At 34.9% G+C, this 18676-nt stretch overlaps 1 protein-coding gene across 1 annotated transcript in view; it reads right to left on the reverse strand.

Annotated features, from left to right (window-relative positions):
- Window positions 1–18676, reverse strand: part of oxct1a (3-oxoacid CoA transferase 1a) — a 226948-nt gene that overhangs the window by 34458 nt on the left and 173814 nt on the right. Inside the window, exons 14-15 of the mRNA XM_028805519.2 lie at window positions 6371–6460; window positions 3073–3153 (exon numbers count right to left, since the gene is read on the reverse strand). Of these exons, the coding sequence (XP_028661352.1) occupies window positions 3073–3153; window positions 6371–6460 (171 nt within the window). The remainder of the gene's footprint in view (window positions 1–3072; window positions 3154–6370; window positions 6461–18676) is intronic.

Below are 18676 nucleotides of genomic sequence, written 5' to 3' on the forward strand. Positions count from 1 at the left end.
GACAATTTTTTTTTCCAGTTTGGATGTATTTTTACATCACAACACATTAGCTTGCATTCTAGAATCAACTACAAGAAAATCTGCAAGTTTAATTTTTTTCAGTTCTATAGCTACTTAGCACAATGATGCCATCAAGCAATACATTAAAGATCAGTGTTTTCTTAATTTGAATTTGCAGGCCAGACTGGTAAAGTTCTGATCAGAATTGACAATATGCAATTTAAGGTCTATAAACATTACTTGTACATACAAAGCAAGTCTTATACATGATAATGTTGATTCCACAGTTAAATTGTGGCTATAAATGGTCATGAAGGCTTTTAGCATGTCAGAGATTTGTATGAAGGATGTTTTCCGATATAATATTTAAAAGGAAGGTAACTGTCCTATAAAATACGCTGTAGTACTCTAAGTATTTCAACTTGAATAATAATTCTGATTTAAATATTAATATGTTCATGATCAACTTAAAAGAAAATAACAAAAAAAGCAAAACAGACACAATCTATGTAAAAATACCATCAAAACACGGTAAGCAGCAAAAGGCTGACTTTTTTGCATTCTTTTTTATTAAAATATGTTCCAAAATGGAAAGCAGTCTCTAGAAAATGGAATTTAAATCCCAGTTTTGTCACCGTATGCCATTTTCTTTGGGAACTTGAAAATTAAAATTTTCTCTAACACCCCAAAGCTTTTTATGTTAAGTTGATGGTGACTTTAAATTGGCCTAGTGTGAGAGAGATTAGAATTTTGAGTAACTGTGCCTTGTGATAGACTGGCATCCTATCCATTGTGAATTCCTACTTTGTGCCTAATTATGCTGGCTTCAGCTCCCCACCACACTGAATTTGGAATAAGTGAGTTTAGAATCACTAACAGGTAAGGTGAATGAAGATCTGACTAGCTGACATTGTAAACTGCAAGATGGCTGTAAAAAATAAAATACAAAATTTTGATAGGGCTATCTAACTAAAAATATCAAGTAGACTATGTGGTGGCAAATGTGGGAGAGATGCAGCCTTCTTTTAAAGCAGGTTATACCTTCAAAGCTCATAACCCATGTAAATTTTTAAATACTTTGTACTTACATTTTTAAGATTTTTATATTTTTTTAATGGTCACAGCTGGAGAGTTCAGCTGAAAAAGCATTTGGTAGAAAATCCAAAGTGCAATGTACATTCTTTTTTTTTCAGCACTGCATCCAATAGAAAGGCAGCTTAAAGCTTTTAATTATGCACTTTCTGAACATTGAGACCTCTTCTATTGGCAATTGTTCATTTTATATAGTACCTTTCACTTTATAATACATATTAGGTAAAATTAACCATCAGACAAATGTACTTGTATAACATACATTTTTTTTTTTCATTTCAACCACAAAATGTCAGAATGACAGTTACGACTATCACTAGACATAACTATGACTAGTGATAGTTACATTATGTCTTCAAAGGGACTATAACATAGAGAAAACTAAAAGAAGTTCTGTGACTAGTGCCATTAGGTATACAGTAATGCATTTGTCAGTTTCCTCTATACTCCACAATTCGCAAGCCTATAACAAGAGCTGTAACCCTACCTGCTCTCCTGTTTAAATAGCTCCACTTTCCATCTCTGTTTGAACAGCTAGAAATGTCTTCACGTCACTTACCATTGCTACATGCAAGATGTTGTGCTGACAACATGCTTAAACACACTAAACTCATAATTTCTTATGGGTTGACAAAATTTAATCATTGTACTTTTCAAAATAAAGACTGATGTATAATGCCTAACAAAACAACTTAACTTATTTGTTTTGCCAAATGCAGCAGTATTCATTTGTAAACAACAAATTTATATCTGATAAACTACCCAGAGCAAAAATATTTCAATAAAGAAAGATAAACTGCACACTTAAGAAAAAATAGAATGCCAGACAGACCAGATGATATCAACCAGGACAGGATTTTCAGCAATGAATCATTCTTCATTTAAAGTGCAACAGAAAATTTGTTTCTGTTCAGCTAAAATGTATGAAAGTCTTCAAAAGAAAAAATAAAATAAAAAAGCCAGACAAGTGAACAAATACACAACAAGCAATCTTATCATTACCAATGTAGTATGTTAAATACATGAGCAATATTTTTTTAAAAATATTGTCAAATGCTACAAGAATGTAGCTTTGAAGGCAGTTTGAGATTTTAGATACAAAGGGCAGTAATAAAATCTTATCTATAGAGAAGGAAAATGTCACCTAGTTATGAATGTGACAATGCTGTTTCTGTGAAAATGGAAACACCCACATAATTGATGGCTATGCTAATGTCAAAAACGTTGTACAACCACACTATTACTGTACAGATTCTAGAAAGTGAGCACGATGAAATTAATGTCCAGAAGGAAAACATTTGGTAATAAATTGTGTTTCAATAACAAGAGCCAATTAAAGAAAATGGGGTTTTACCACTAAACTGTATGTTTTCAAGATCATCGTTAGCAACACCACATTAGAGATGTGCAAATACAATTTAATCCCAGAAGAGAACCAACAGAGTAGTTTAAGCTTCTCCAAATTATTTCATCTACCGAGAGCTGTTTTACTGCGTTTCTCAGTTCATGCTAACTCATTTCACTTTTCAGTTTTTGTAATACAAAATCTCCACATAACCTAGGTTTTATCTGTTGTGACAATTTTAGCATTCTGTAAGCATGGGAAGTCATTCAGTGGCTTAGAAAGTGAAACTGGTAAGGGAGATGTAAACAGTTTTTTAAAGTATCAAATAAATACTTTCACATGCCAATATGATATTATTCTTTCAATATTTACGTTAATTAGTCTGGCATAAAAATCACATAGAAAAACAAAATTAGCAGCCATAAGGATCATATCCTTGCTTTAAGAAAAAAAATATTAAAAAAGTGACATTCGTCCATGCTAAAAGAACAAGCAGTCACATACTGCATGTAACAAAAAGAAGTAAATATTTTACTATTACCTCTGAATAAGAAATATTTATTTTCAATATTTATAACAAAGAATGCAGTAAAAATATTCTAATAATACAAAGCAAGTTAGAAAACAAAACATACCTTCTCTGTGATAATTCGATCTACACACTGTTTTCCTGTCAATGGCAAGTTGCATTTTTCCAAGATCTTGTGTCCGCCACCCTAGGTCAAAATAAAGAAAAGGAAATTATAGGAGTTGGCTAGCATACCAGTTACCATTTAGAAGTAAAATCACAAACTAAAAGACTCACAATATTGAGAAATACAAAACCATAATGTAGTTTAACAGCCACAATACTGTTATTCGAAAAGCAATTTCAGTTCATTGATTAGAATTCAGTTTGGTTAGTTAGCAAAACAAAGTGGAATTATTAATATGAAAAATGTGCATTATTGCATTGCTGTATCAGATAATTTATTTCTTAAATTATTTAAAGGATCATTTATTTCTAGATTTGCCGGATATTCTACTTTGTCGACATTGTTTATTTTCTAATGTGATGAATATTATTCAATCATACTGCAAAAAGATTTAACTGTACTACATATGACCTTAAAGCAAATCTCCAATACCTCACAATTTTAATGATCGGCATCACTGTGGACCTGACAAAACCGTAAGTGTATCATTTGTGATATCTTTCATTTGACAACCCAAAGAACCAACATATACAATTAGGAAAGGTTATGAGTCATGAGATATTTATGAATGCTTGATTCTCATGCTACTAAAAATATTGTTAACTGCTTGCCAGAAAGCTGTTTTTCATCAATGGTTATTTTATATTGATGTTCATCTAAGGCTATTTCCACATAGTTATGCTTTCATTTAAAAACAGTTAAAGTTTTAAACAAAAACAAATTCCGTCCACTCTAGCATTTTGACTTTGTTTACAAAAGTATATCTATTAAACGACCAAAAATACAATGTGTAGATGTCCGCCTACACTGAGTATACAGTATGTGCTGTCAGCCATGAGATTTATCACAAAACTGTAACAACCAATACATTATTTGTTTTTTGTGCATGTACCATATGTAGTGCTCAAACTTTACAAACTGCAATTTAGATGCATACAGGTAAGCAACACAACAGGCAGCACTGAGAGCAGCTCTGCATTACCACATGGTTTTCTGCCTTGAAGGGTGACCAATCAGGGAATGAAATGTTGTTATAAGCAGCATTCAGTCAGGGAAGAGCTACGAATATATGACTCTGGAAAGCATTTTCAAACATTTCCACTTTCAAGGTTAAGAATTTTGTTGCACTAATGGATCGACTGGCTAACCTGTGACAATGCAGACTAGAAAGGCGGAAAAAAAACCTTTCATAAATATTTTTTTCTAATTTAGTATATATTGCATAATGTTACACTGTAAAATTATGTTTTGTATTCATGATGTAATTTATTTATACGTGCGCATGGGAGGCAGCTGAAGGGCTCACAAAGGGATAATTCTGTGCCAGACCAGGGGGTGGTAGAGTGCACTGATCCTTCCTCTTTTCCATTAGCAGGCCAATCACAGGAAATTTCGCCTGGACCCAACGATGTCACTTCCGGTCCAGGGGACATTACTTCCAGTTCTGGGCCCCCGATGTTGTCACTTCCGGTTCCGACCCCGATGACATCACTTGCCCTGCCTGGCTTTAAAGCTGCCATGTTTACCTGTCTGTACTGTTCTGTATTGGACTGAAGGCTGCTAAGACCTGTACCATTTTGAAACACAAATTTCCGTTTTGATAGCCTATCTCAAGTATATGAGTGGCTGCCCCCAAACCTTTCTCTGTGTCGTGTAGAATCCTTTCGCAATACATATCATAAAAAGATATTGTCACAATACTTGGGTCATGATATGACATGCTGCATTTAGTGTTTTGCAAAAAACTAAATCTTATGATACATTTAGAAACATTTTCAATGTCTCATTCCCTTTTTTAGTTACATTTGAAATCATATCATTATACAAAAAACAGGCCAATCTTCAACAACAAAAAAAAATCCCTTGGTTAAGACCTACTTTAACCTTTACTAATTACGGAAATACATTATACCTGTTAGATTAGGAGTACTCGTGCACTCGTTCGTACATTGTCTTATTTTAGCTTCAAGTGATACCTAGTGAGATGAGGCTTTAGATCTGCAGTAGAGCTGACATCTCATAACTGACAACAGAATGTCTCCTTTGTAAAATATACTGTTTAAATATATACAAATATATATTTCAGTGTTTGTGGGTTACATACAAGTACATGTCTATATGTGGTACATAATGTGAAAACAGCACATTAACATTCTCAAATACTGATAAAGGTACCTTGTTAATTAAATATGGGAGGGGTATCCTGTGATGCACTTTCACTATGTTTTGGCTCACTGACATTCAGGGGTGTAGATTTACACTTCACACCTCAAGTGAACTTTGTACAATCAGGGCACAACTGAGCACTGGTTTTCATAAAAAAAATAAAATAAATAAGAATCTATATATAATTCTAGTAATTCTCTGTGTGTGATCATAAGAAAGATCCAGATAGGAGGCAGTTCCAGTGTGTGGTTTTCATATGGCAATGCTTGCGGATTTAATGTTTCTCAACATGCTGTTTCTTCTCTGTAACATTATGAAAACCAAAGATAACCATAACGGTCAACTTACATGTTGACAGTGCTTTTAATAATTACATTTCTGCAGCAAAGCTTGTGCTAGCTGTGCTCCAGCTATTTAACTGTACAATCAATGCATTTTGATAAAGAAGTATAACATACACTACTTTTTTATTCCCATAGATTGTGCAAAAATAAAATAATCCCTCTCCTCTAACAAGAAATTTGCATAGGTATATGAAAAATTATTTTTATTGCAACGCATCAAGTTAATTGTGTGCAATCAATCTACAAACCTGTGGCTTCTATCCTAGTTCAAAAACTTCACTTGGTCTGGAGTATAAACACCATTTAACCTTATCACATGTTAATATCTGCAAAACCTGACAGGCAGAAAGAACAACAACTACAACATTTATTTCCATAGGACATTTTCATACAAACGATGTAGCTCAAAGTGCTTTACAAGTAATTACATGCAAACAAAACAATTTAAAATTAGATAACAAAAATAATGCATAAATAGTATACAAAAATAATGCACAGTTAAATAAAACAGATATAATGACGAGAAACAGACTTCTTAAATATAGAAGAAGTCATTAAACTATAAACAACATTCAGTCTGTGTCTTTTAAGCCATTCAACTATAAGTTTAAAAGCAAGTTTAACAGGTGATGGGAAAAACTAAAATAAATTACTTTAAAAAATGTAAATTATACCTGACAAAATGAAACTGACAAAACAAAATAGGAATGGAAATTGGTATATTGTACCTTAGCTGAATGTTCCATAGTAACAACAACTTTTGTTCCTGCACTGGCAACCAGATCCATAGCGCCACCCATTCCTTTTACCATTTTACCCTAAAAGAAAGGAAATAATTTTTCAGAAAGAAAATCATTTGCAATTATACAAACAGAAACTAGTTCCACTCTAAATACAGTTGTTTTCTCAAAATCCGAGGTTTGACATTAAATACATAAAATTCCTTACTAAGAATAATTCATAGTTTTAAAAATAATATGCAGTAATTTTTGAGATTAAATTGTAATACACATACATACAGCAATTAATGCAATATATGTAAGCTATTCATTGTCAACATTCTTACCAACAAAATTAAAATAAAATATTAAAATGTATACAAATAAAAGAATTCATAAGTCATGAGTCACAAGTAATATGAATAAGTTTAAGTGAAAATCTTTAAATGCATAAATAAATGCATAAAGAATTTCCCCCAAAAAACATTTTCCAAGATTTCATAATGTTTTCTCTGTAAACATGGAATAAAATCCACTAATCTCTCTATTATAAAAAAAATCCTGGAAAGCAAAACCAAGGCTACGATACGTGATCTCCTCGGAAGACATTTAAAAGACCCGTGAGACAAAAAAAGACTTGCCACAGTGTGTCTCGCGGGGACTGTAAACATGAGACTTGGTGGCAAGAGATTGTCCCAGGGCCATCTCGCGGGGACGTGGAACATGAGATTCTTGCAAGACACGCCCTACTTACAAAAGATATTATATAAGAGCACACCCATCAAAAAAAACTCAGTGGTGTAAAAAGCACGTAGTACACACAGATTGTGTGCTCTCAGCACATATAAAGCGTATAAGGACAATACGGAGAATAGAGACTCAAAGGTGTTGGAGAGAAAAAAAGGCAGATAAGAGATTATGAAAGCAGTGGAATTCGACAGGCTCAAACAAACGATGGTGCGATACACATGCAGAGAAAGGTACAGAATATGAAAGCAGTAAAATTCGAAAGTATTGTAGCGTCCCAGCCAGGTTGACGGCTTTTTGGTTTTAAGTGACTGTTTGGTCTGATTGAGGGAGGGCGGAGTACAGCACGGAAGACTGATAGCGGGGTATTGATTGATACGGTAAGGAAGTCGGCGATTGTTCAAGTAAAACTTTTGTGACACTTTATCATGTCAGTCGCTACAGTATCAAAGAAAAGATAGAAAAGATCGCATTACTGCAAACAAAAGGTGATTAATCATCAGAACCAGGTGTAATTGAATAAATAGCAGGACAAATCAAGGTCAGAAAAAAGGAGTAGACAACAAAGTCTTTTCACATTCGCATCAATCAATGCACAAAACGTGGATTTACACAATAATGGACCATACACTATGAGAATCTGTGGTCCCGGAACAGTTTAAGCAACGACAAGTTAAATTTTAAAGAATACACAATTTGGTCAGGTGTATATTGATGATCAAGGAGAAGCGATGCAAATTTTAACAGGCAAAAAGAAAGGTAATGTATATATTCCGCTAATAACATTACACACCAAAGGAGATTGTGATATGCCATTCATATTGAAATGTTTACAGTTTACCGTGAGAATAGCTTTTGCTATGACAATCAATAAATCACAGAGACAAACATTAGAAAAACTCGGATTATTTATTACAGAAACAGAAACAATATTCACTCATGGGCAGGTATACGTTGCGTTGTCACAATGTGTCTCCAAAAAATATTGTTTTTAATGAAGCTTTAAAGTAAAAGAGCAAATAATGAAATTGAAACAATTCCAAAGGAAAAAAAATTTTTTAAATTATATATCCGATTAACCAAATACAGGGGTTGGCGAGCGATGCCCCCTAGTCTTAAAAAAAAAAAAAAAAAAGTAGAATATCTCAATGCTCACTGTTATGCTTTACAAAGCTTAGCACCACTTATGATTCACTTAGTAATGGCTTTAGTAGACCCATGTTTCAGACTATTGCTGAATCTGGAGCATGCTGGTTCTATGATCGCCTTAAACTTTTATCAAGGAGATTTTCAATTTTAATTTAGCTAGCAATACTTTATTTGAAAAAGACAGAGTAAATTTAGAAACTTTTTTTGCTGAACAAGTAGCACTTAGATGACTGTGATCGAGCATGTTACTTGAAGCCACTGCACTTACCAAAACGATACAGTATAAATGAGTATGGTACATTTTTTCCCTTATAATAGGATTAGTGGGAAATGATGCAAATTAACATTCAAAGAAATCAGTTTTACTATTAAATTTTGATTGTGGATAGTTAATTTCTTTGTTTTTTCTTGAAACCATTAACTCTGGCTCACCATGATCCTAAAACAGGCAGATCCAAAATAAGGATGGATGGAAATATCAATAAGGCACATTAATTAGGCCAGAATTTCTGTCACTAAAAGTTTGTTTGTTTCATAGTGGCTTTACAGGACACGTTCTGTTAACAGACATACTGACATATCACATTTTTGATTTTTTAAAAGAGATAATAACTGACACTATTAATTATTTCATTTTCTGACATTTCTAAGACTTAGAAAAGATCTAAGAGTTATAAAATGCACTTCAGCTGCAGGCTGATAGTTGGAAATACCATTAGCTAAACAAAGAAAATAAACATCATGGCTGAAACACAAACAGCCTGATTGCTGGGATAGGATTAAGCGAGTTTTGAAATATTATGCTATTATAGGATTTTTTTGAGGCATATATGAAAAAATCCAATATGCTACTAGACAGTTTATTTTGTATTCTATTAATGGCAGCCTGTAGGTATGATGTTATCTTTTTGCTTTAATTTTTTAATATTTGAATCATGTTATTTCAATAAAGTAACAAAGTATATGATTAATAACATAAAATTTGCAGAGCTTATACAACAACCAATAACTTTAAGGTCAATCTAGACAAAACATCAGAGAGTTTTAATGGAAAACAGGAAAAATATAAAACCTAACACAACAAGAATTTAAACCCCACCCAAAAGAAAGAGAGGAGGGCCAAGAGCAGAGAATAAAAAAGTAAAATGTCTTTTTCACTCTATATGAATGCTTACTCTACTCTTGTTTTCAAAATGTTTTGGACAGATACTCTGAGTGAGAATCTGATTTTTTCCAGTTTCAAACAATATAGAACAGCAGTTACCCAAACAGTGGTTTGGGGTTCTTCCAGTTAAGCAGGATAACTCTATGTGCTAGTAGTGTGGTATTGCTATAACAATAAATTTAAACCCATCTGAGAGGACACCTAATGCAAATACATTTAATGGGTTAGGAGTGATTGTAACACCAAGCCTATCATAAGTATTTAAAGATTTTTGTTGAAAATGATGCTAATTAGGTGCTTTCCCAAAACATGTGACCTAGTGATGCTGAAGCTTCATTTTGCCCTGGATACATTTTGGACTATTTTAAACTAGTGTTATTGATAAAAGATTTATAATTTGAATTATTGATTATATGTGCAAAACAAATAGAGATCATTGAAAGGTAGATTCTTTAAATTGTTTTTACATATTGTTAAGATGATGTTCAAGTCTTCAAGACTGATCAGTATTGCCTCTGGAATAGACATGGGTGATTATCGTGGGGAGCAACAGATAAAAGCTTCACTGCCTTAAAGTGGGTCCTGAACTTTGGAGTGACTGTGTTGTTTGTATTGCATCAAAAAACCTTAGATTGTGTCTCATCTTCTACAAACGTAGTGGAATATATGGACTTATAGTACTCCTTAAATGTGTAAGTTATATTTTTATAGTCAATGATTTAACCTCCAGCTGACTTGGTAATTTCTGATATTGTGTTGCAAACTTCCATCTTGTGTATTTGTTAAGCTACAATCTTATTAGTTTTCTCTCTGTTTTCATAATAATGATGTTACAATTTAAAGTTGAATTTTCAGATTCTGTTGTTGTCAAAAGATTAAATTCTGATTGTAGAGCCTGTCTTCTTCTGTAACGTGTGTATTTATGGTCTATTCTGGAAATCTTACTGATTAACTGTGATGCTTTCTTGCTCTGAATTTTATTTTAATAAGCGGGATATGAAATAATTTGTCCTCTTAAAAATGCAATCAAAATTTCCCAAAGTATTTGTGTGGAAACTCTGAGAATACATTAGCCTCTAAAAATAATCTATTTATTTGGAGATGAACTATGTAAAGTTCACATCTGCTAATGACAGGATGTCAGTTACAAGATGCCCACCTTTTATTTTACGAGTGATGTATGAGAGACTTATTTTTTACTTTTTAGTACACTTTTTAACTTAATATAAGCATGGTTTTTAAAAAGTATTTCATATATATATATATATATATATATGTATTATTGTGTGGAGAGCGCTTTGAGTACTGAGAAAAGCGCTATGTAAATGTAATGAATTATTATTATTATTATTATTGTTTACACTGGACATGTGCATTGACAAAGTTAGCTATTAATAAGGATTTAAGGGTGTATTCAGTTGTTGCTCTATGAGCCTAGACTAGCACAAGCAGACACGGATTAAACGTTTACATTTGCCTTAAGAAATGCAGTTGATGCTTTGTATGCAAGTGAAGCAATGCTTTCGTCACAATGTAGACTGTAAGAACTGGCAATCAGGAATTTAACTCATTACATTTCGGGGAATGGGAAGGGTTGAGGCTCCTAAAATTCATAACCAATCTGACTATTTTCTGAATGGTAAGGGCATACCAACTGATCAGTCATAGACCATAATCCAATAGAGAACATCTTGTCCACATCTGACATCAGGCATGTCCATGTGGAGTTATCACCAAATTACATCTTTTACTGAGAGGTCTCTGACTGTACAAAGAAAAAACAAAAAGGGGTCAGTCAGGGAGAACACCCTGAGGTACTCAGAGTATGATCCTTAGCTGCCTGTTGCACTTATTTTGATAACAAAGTAAATCAGAGGTCCTGAAAAACACATCACTGGTCATGTTTATATTTATGAGCTAACTAAGTAGGAGTTCTAGTATAAAAACAGACAGAAAATCTGCAAAGAGGGTCCTGGCATTAATATCTGCTTAAAGTTTATATTCTGTAAGATGTAGTAAAGAGCCACATGTATTGAATTATTTACTCAAATATTGGCAAGGGAAACAAACTCATTATCGCAGAGATTATTTCCACTGGTCAATAATCATTAAGGTAGGAAATATTCTGTTGGATAATTGTGAATAGTTTAGAACAGGCAGTTAATTCTGTAGAAAGCAAAGTAAGGGCTGATAATATACAGCCATAAAAACAAATGGAACCTGATTATCACAGTATTTTAATGTAAAGGGAGAGATGCTATTTAAGCCAATTATTTTACAGCAGTTAAGTCATTGCATAATTAGCATATTTCATGATCAGTAATGCAGAAGTGTGAAGAGGAAGGGTAGAGTGACAGAGAGAGGTCTGCATCTGCAGAGTCTCACAAACCTGCACAATTAATTTATTCAACTGATTAGTGGTCAAGAGGAAAAATAGAAGGTTGTTTTCATTTTAGCTAGTAAGGTTTTTTTTTAGATACTTCCAGGCAGGAGTACACTGCCTCCCTCCAAGCAAGTTGTGTCACATAAATTTTGTTGGATGCTGTGAGTCAAAAATATGATATATCCACAGGGTCATTTTAATAATAATAAAAAAATAGTGTAACTTTAAATGGGTACATAGATAAATGTTGGTATGGTATGTTGGCATTTTGATGTACAATATTTTTGATCTGGGCGGCACGGTGGCGCAGTGGGTAGCGCTGCTGCCTCGCAGTTGGGAGATCTGGGGACCTGGGTTCGCTTCCCGGGTCCTCCCTGCGTGGAGTTTGCATGTTCCCCCCGTGTCTGCGTGGGTTTCCTCCCACAGTCCAAAGACATGCAGGTTAGGTGGATTGGCAATTCTAAATTGGCCCTAGTGTGTGCTTGGTCTGTGGGTGTGTTTGTGTGTGTCCTGCGGTGGGTTGGCACCCTGCCCAGGATTAGTTCCCTGCCTTGTGCCCTGTGTTGGCTGGGATTGGCTCCAGCAGACCCCCGTGACCCTGTGTTCGGATTCAGCGGGTTGGAAAATGGATGGATGGATATTTTTGATCCAACTGTTTTAGTTATATTGTGCAGCCCTTTTGGATTTGAATGGAAGTGTATAAGAGATAAAACATGAAACTGATCAATCTATACTATCCAAATTTAAAATTCATGTAACCAGAAAGTGATCACAAATTTCTATCATTATAATGAATCTATTTTAAACTATTATTTGCCAAGGAATGATCATAACCATGTCAACTTTCATATTTATCTTTGTGAACATTATTGGGTGCTTGGTAAATAATATCTGTAGAAAGATAAAAGCCAATATTTTGTAACCTCAAGGAAAATCAAACTTGCCCAATAGTCAGTACTATAGAAAACTTTTTAGGTATGGTTAATTATAAGGGGATTGTTGCATTTTTTAATTTTCTGATTGTGACATTTCCTTCATAATATCCTGTGTTTCAGATGTGGAGTAGTTCTTGCTCATTTAACGTTCTGTGGCTGCTATTATGCACATTATGAGCCATTTTTTAATTGTTAGGTATGATTTATATCTGAGTGTTTTTAATTTAACATTTTATATGCTTAATATATTTATTGATTTTATTTTGAAGTTGTTTTATTCTTCAGCACTTAGGTCAACATACTGTAATTCAGTCTGAAACAACATGAAACCTCCAACACAAAGGACTGATTTCAGTTTCTCAAAAACTTAAAGAAAATAGAAAAAAATCATACACAGCAGATTCTTTAAAGCTGTAAATAATTCATTTTACAAATGTAAAAAATACATTTTACAGAAAGCTTATTTAAGGTTCTTATTTCTTAATCAAAAATGAAAAGATGCAAACACAATGCTAAATTATCCTTTTAATGCTTTAATGCTATATGATTCAATACAACTTACACATCAGAAGGCACCAGTTAAACTGTTTTCTCTAATACGTAAATCAGCTTGCACATACTCAGATAATGAAACAAACATACAGGCTGATCACACATTTCTAACAGTAAAGTGAAAACCACTTTATGGCTATGGCCCATTTTAGTTAAATGGATAGCCACAACAATCCAGTTTTCCTATAATTAAATGTTTGCCTTCGCTGATTATTTAAACTGCCAAAGTAGAAATTGCCCCAGCACCACCTTAACATGGTTTTAAATTAAACCAAACACAAAAACCAATTTAAACATATGTTGCTTTTCTGCATATCATTTTTACCAGATTGAAAGATTTATCAACCAGTGAGAATAAAAAATAACTTTCCTGTTATTATGCACCAGAAGAGAGTTCTGCAAGTTCAGCTTCTGTTTGTCTCTACTGAAGATTGATTGGCAGCACGCCAGCAGATTGCCAAGATGCTGCTTCAAATTGTTAAGAGCACACAGTCTTAAAGGCTGATCATGGCTGAGCCAAAGAGGTTTCGGCTGCCTGGTTACCATGCCAACAAATAAAGTGGCTCCCAGACTATATTTTCCAATGATCGAACTATGTGAAGAGTTCAGAGAAAATTAAGATGGGTTTTGGCACTTGATTTTACAACAATTCTGAGACATGCAATATCATCAGTCATAACTCTTTTTTGATATGATGCTTTAAATAAAATAAAAATTAAGCTGCCATTGAAACTCATATATTCTAGGACTGTACTAAAATTAAACAGAACACTAAATACTTCAGCCCACTGTATGTGCATTTGTGCTTAATCATGTTCTACACAAGCCAGGTTTTCTGTTATACTGGAACTACTTATTACAAAGACTTAATGATTCTTAGATGATTTTAAGTGCAGAAAATAAAATAATATTTTCTGTCTTCTTGTAATAAATTCTGTGGGATGCATTTAATTTTTATAAGGAAATTTCCTGGTGCAATTTGGAAGCAGTCTCAAAGTGGCAGCCTCATTAATTACTTCTTTTACAAGGGAGGATGACAGCATCATTAGTTTGAACAACCAAGCTAAGTAGTAATTATCAAGGGTTGTTAAATCATTATAATATTTTACTGGTGTGTTTCATAAAATGATAAGTATCTTGCAGTGACGAAAAATTAGTTAATTTAATTATAATACTTATGTTTAACATGAATTTATCATCATATTTGGTTAGTGATTGAAGCCTGTTATCTTGCACTTACAAATATTTTGCAAATTCTAAAAAAATGGCATAGGTCAGGTTTTTAACAGCAAACCTCTTTTGTAAATGCCATCCTCATGGTTGGCAGCCATTTTCAGACCTTGGAAAAAGAGTCTCTCTGTCTTCATTAAAGAACATTTCCATTATGTATTTAACAAATATGTCTACAGAGGAATGTGTAAATTTGTGAGGGTACCTGGTAGGTGGCCATCTAGGGATCATTTTTAATAAGGAATACCATGGGTCATCTGAATTATAATTGTGTCATTTTGTAGTATGGTAAAGTCACAATATCTTTTCACACATAAATATATGTAGTGACTTATAGGATTACTTTATGTTTTACTGAACTGATACCAGAAACGAAGTTAAAACAATAGCTGGAATCAGTCCCTTCTTTAAAAAAAAACAGTGACTTCTTCAACTGGAGGCTCCCCTGCTTCTCCCATCCAGGCTCTGCACCAGGGGAGTCGCCCTACCTGCAGCTGACTTCCCTTACTGGTCTGGTAGCCTTTCAGATCCGGGCTCCACCAGACTGAGACTTGAGTTCCCCAGCAATCAGGGTGCTCACGCTGGGGCTTCCACCTCCCATGCCTCCGATTCCCGCTGGCTTCCGCGGCAAGCCATCCTTAATCATGGTCACTCCTGCTCCTCTACAAAACTCAGCAGGAGTGACCCAATCTGTCTGCCCCTGGATGCCAGACAAAACACCCTGCTAGGGCTCACTCTTCCCAGCTGCCTGTCCTTCTTACGTGAGCCTGCTCTCGCTTGCTCACACTGGCTCCTTCAGTTCTTGCCTATTCCTCTTCTTCCTTAACTTCCGTTCTCTCTTTTGATCCTTTTTAATTCCCTTCCTCCGCACTCGCGCTCCTACTATATATAATGGGGACGTGACACAGGAGCGGTGATTAACAGTTCCCAGCATCAATTACGAATACGGACGATTCCCCACCTGTGCACTTAAGCAAGGAAACGCCCACACTACATCGTGTACGAGAACTGCTGCGGCCACAATACCACGCCCCCTCTTTAGGCTGCGAGTGTGGCGATTATTTATTTAAAACTGGCCTTTTCTTCTAAGCCTCAGACCCGCTATACCACAGATACTCACATACTTTTTTCCATCCAGCAATATATGATGCATCATCATGTGATAAACCCATGTCAATGAGTCCATCTGCTTTACTTTGTTACCAAACCAAATATCTGTTATTTTACTAAATGAGACAAATAGTTACAAATGCAAACATATATTCCCCTGCATTGTTTTAATTTCAAACAAACTGATGAAACATAACAAATGACTAGCAAAAAAATGTCTTTCACAGTGTTTTCTTTCTTTCTTTTTTTAACAACTCTAATATGATTGATCAGCATTGCCTCCAGAAGAATCTCTGTATAGTTGAGTGGATTGTGGTATTAAATACAGTGTGGACCACCAGGGGGCGTACAGCTCCCCAAACCTAGGAAACAACAGACACAGAGCCCAGTCTTGCCACACTACACGTTTATTTATAGTGAGGAATCGCCTTCCCCCGTTTACCACTGGTATAGCACAGTTCACAAGCAGAAACACAGCACGATACTACACAGTCCTTCTTTCTTCCTCTCTCTTTAGTTTCTGGTCAGCCTCCACTCCTCCTTGCAAGCTTTGTCCTCCACCTCCCGACTATGGCTCGTCAACTGGAAATGCTCTAGGTGTTCCTTGACCTTCTTCTGGCAATACTTCCAGGTGTGGCAGAAATAAGGCCACAAAGGGCTCTGCTGTACCTGCAGCACACCCTAGTGCGGCCCATGGAACCCAACAGGGCTGCTGCAAACTACAACTCTCGGTGTGCCCTGCGGGGATCCATGGGGCTGTAGAAACCCGAGGGGGCTGCCCTCTACTGTCACTGGAAGATAATACCCCAAATTTGCTCTCTCCCTCAGTTCTTCCACCCAGCTGTTGTCCTGGCCGAAAAATGGCCCTGGCCATCTGTCACAACAGTTTCCTCACCAAATCGACCAGCATCTTGCAGTGCCAACTCCACTGCATAAGGCCTCCGTGTTTCCTAATCATACAAGTTCTCTACCCTCAAGTGAATTCAGGATAAAAAATTTGAGATGATGGAAGGAATTGGTTTCAAAACACCTCCAAGGCCTACCCTTTAAAATGCTAGATTAACACTGTTAGCTAGGAGATGCTATCCACAAAACATAACTAGTGGCACTTCATGATTTTTCAAATGAGAGTCTACTTTTAACAAAGGCTGCCATACTGGTGGATGGAACAGAAGACTGAAATGAAAAGAAAGAAAGAAAAAAAAAATTTAAATGAGGTGCTCTTAAAATTTACTTCCTTTTCCTAAATATCCCAACATATGTGGTTCAAGGACTGGTTCCTCAAATACCTAACTTCATCGTTTCTGTTTCAATTGACTATTCAGAAAGAGAACTGAGTGCTTACACTTCAGCCAAACATCTATAATCTACTCACTTTTTAGTACAGATTATTTGTGTTTAACATCATCTACCAGTTACCCTAACATTTTTATTGACATCAGTAGTTAACAGTATAACTTTAAATCAAAGGCAGAATTTTCGGCAAATGTAAATCTGCATATCCCTTTTTTAAGCAAACAAAATCATGATCTCAACTGCTGCAATGAGTGATAGCTTTACCAAACATAGCACTGTACAACTACAGAGACATTTGAATATTTTGCACATAATTATTGTTATTATTTCACATTTGGCTGATCCAGGGCACCACATCAGATACACTTTTTTAAAATAGTTGGAGCACAGATGGGTCTCTAGCTAAAGATAACTCAGGGAGAGGCACTAATTGAAATAGGAACCATGGGTTCAAAATCCGAAACCTCAGCCACTACACCATACTGCTACCTCAGTACCATAACTAATAATGCTAATTTCAAGTAACTCAAGAGTCTGAAGCTTTCATATACAAAAGTTGAGCAGCTTTCCTTTAAAATTAAGGCTTAGATAACCTGCAAGACTTAACATTTTTATTAGCAAAAATTTACATTAAAAATATTGTTTAGCAGCTTCTCCAATTGCCATAAACAGAAACTGAAGATAACTATCATATCATATTTTTAAACAACGTGTATTTTGGAAACATACGGAATGTTATTTCCATAGGTGTTACGAGAGAAGAGATTAGCATAATATAGAGGAGACTAGTAACAATATGCCTCACAGTGTTTTTTCTTCTATAACAACTCTAATAAGATTGATTATATATATATATATATATATATATATATACACATACATACATATATATATTATATATATATATATACATACATACATATACACATACATACATATATACATATATATATATATATATACACATACATATATACATATATATATATATATTATATTATATATATACACAATATATATATATATATATATATACACACATACAGTATATATATATATATACATACAGTGGAACCTCGGTTCACGACCATAATTCGTTCCAAAACTCTGGTCATAAACCGAGTTGGTCGTGAACCGAAGCAATTTCTCCCATAGGATTGTATGTAAATACAATTAATCTGTTCCAGACCGTACAAACTGTATGTATGTATATATTTTTTTTAGTTTTTAAGCACAAATATAGTTAATTATACCATAGAATGCACAGTGTAATGGTAAACTAAATGTAAAAACATTGAATAACACTGAGAAAACCTTGAACAACAGAGAAAACTAACACTGCAATAGTTCGCGCTATAGTGCTAGGAACCGCTCGCTAAAAACACTTTTTTTAATGAGTTTTAAGCACAGGGGAAAAAAGGAACATTTGAAAAATCCGTAATTTAATAAACCACCAAGAAAAGTAACATTGCAACAATGCAGGCTACGAACCGATCACTGGAAACAGAACTGAAAACAAAAACAAGCCTTCTCTAACTTATGCGTCCCTCAATCGCTCTGTGTGTGTGTGCGTGCGTCTCTGAGCCTGGAGCGCCTGTGTGTGTGTCTCTCTAGCGCGCTCCTGTGTGTGTGCGCGCCTCTCTCTCCCTCGCCTGTGTGTGTGTGTGTGTGTGCGCGCGCCTCTCTCGCGCGTGCCCCTGTGACACGGCGAGAACATGCAAACTCCACGCAGGGAGGACCCGGGAAGC

This window comes from Erpetoichthys calabaricus, chromosome 7 (assembly GCF_900747795.2).
Source record: "Erpetoichthys calabaricus chromosome 7, fErpCal1.3, whole genome shotgun sequence".
Lineage (NCBI taxonomy): Eukaryota > Metazoa > Chordata > Cladistia > Polypteriformes > Polypteridae > Erpetoichthys > Erpetoichthys calabaricus.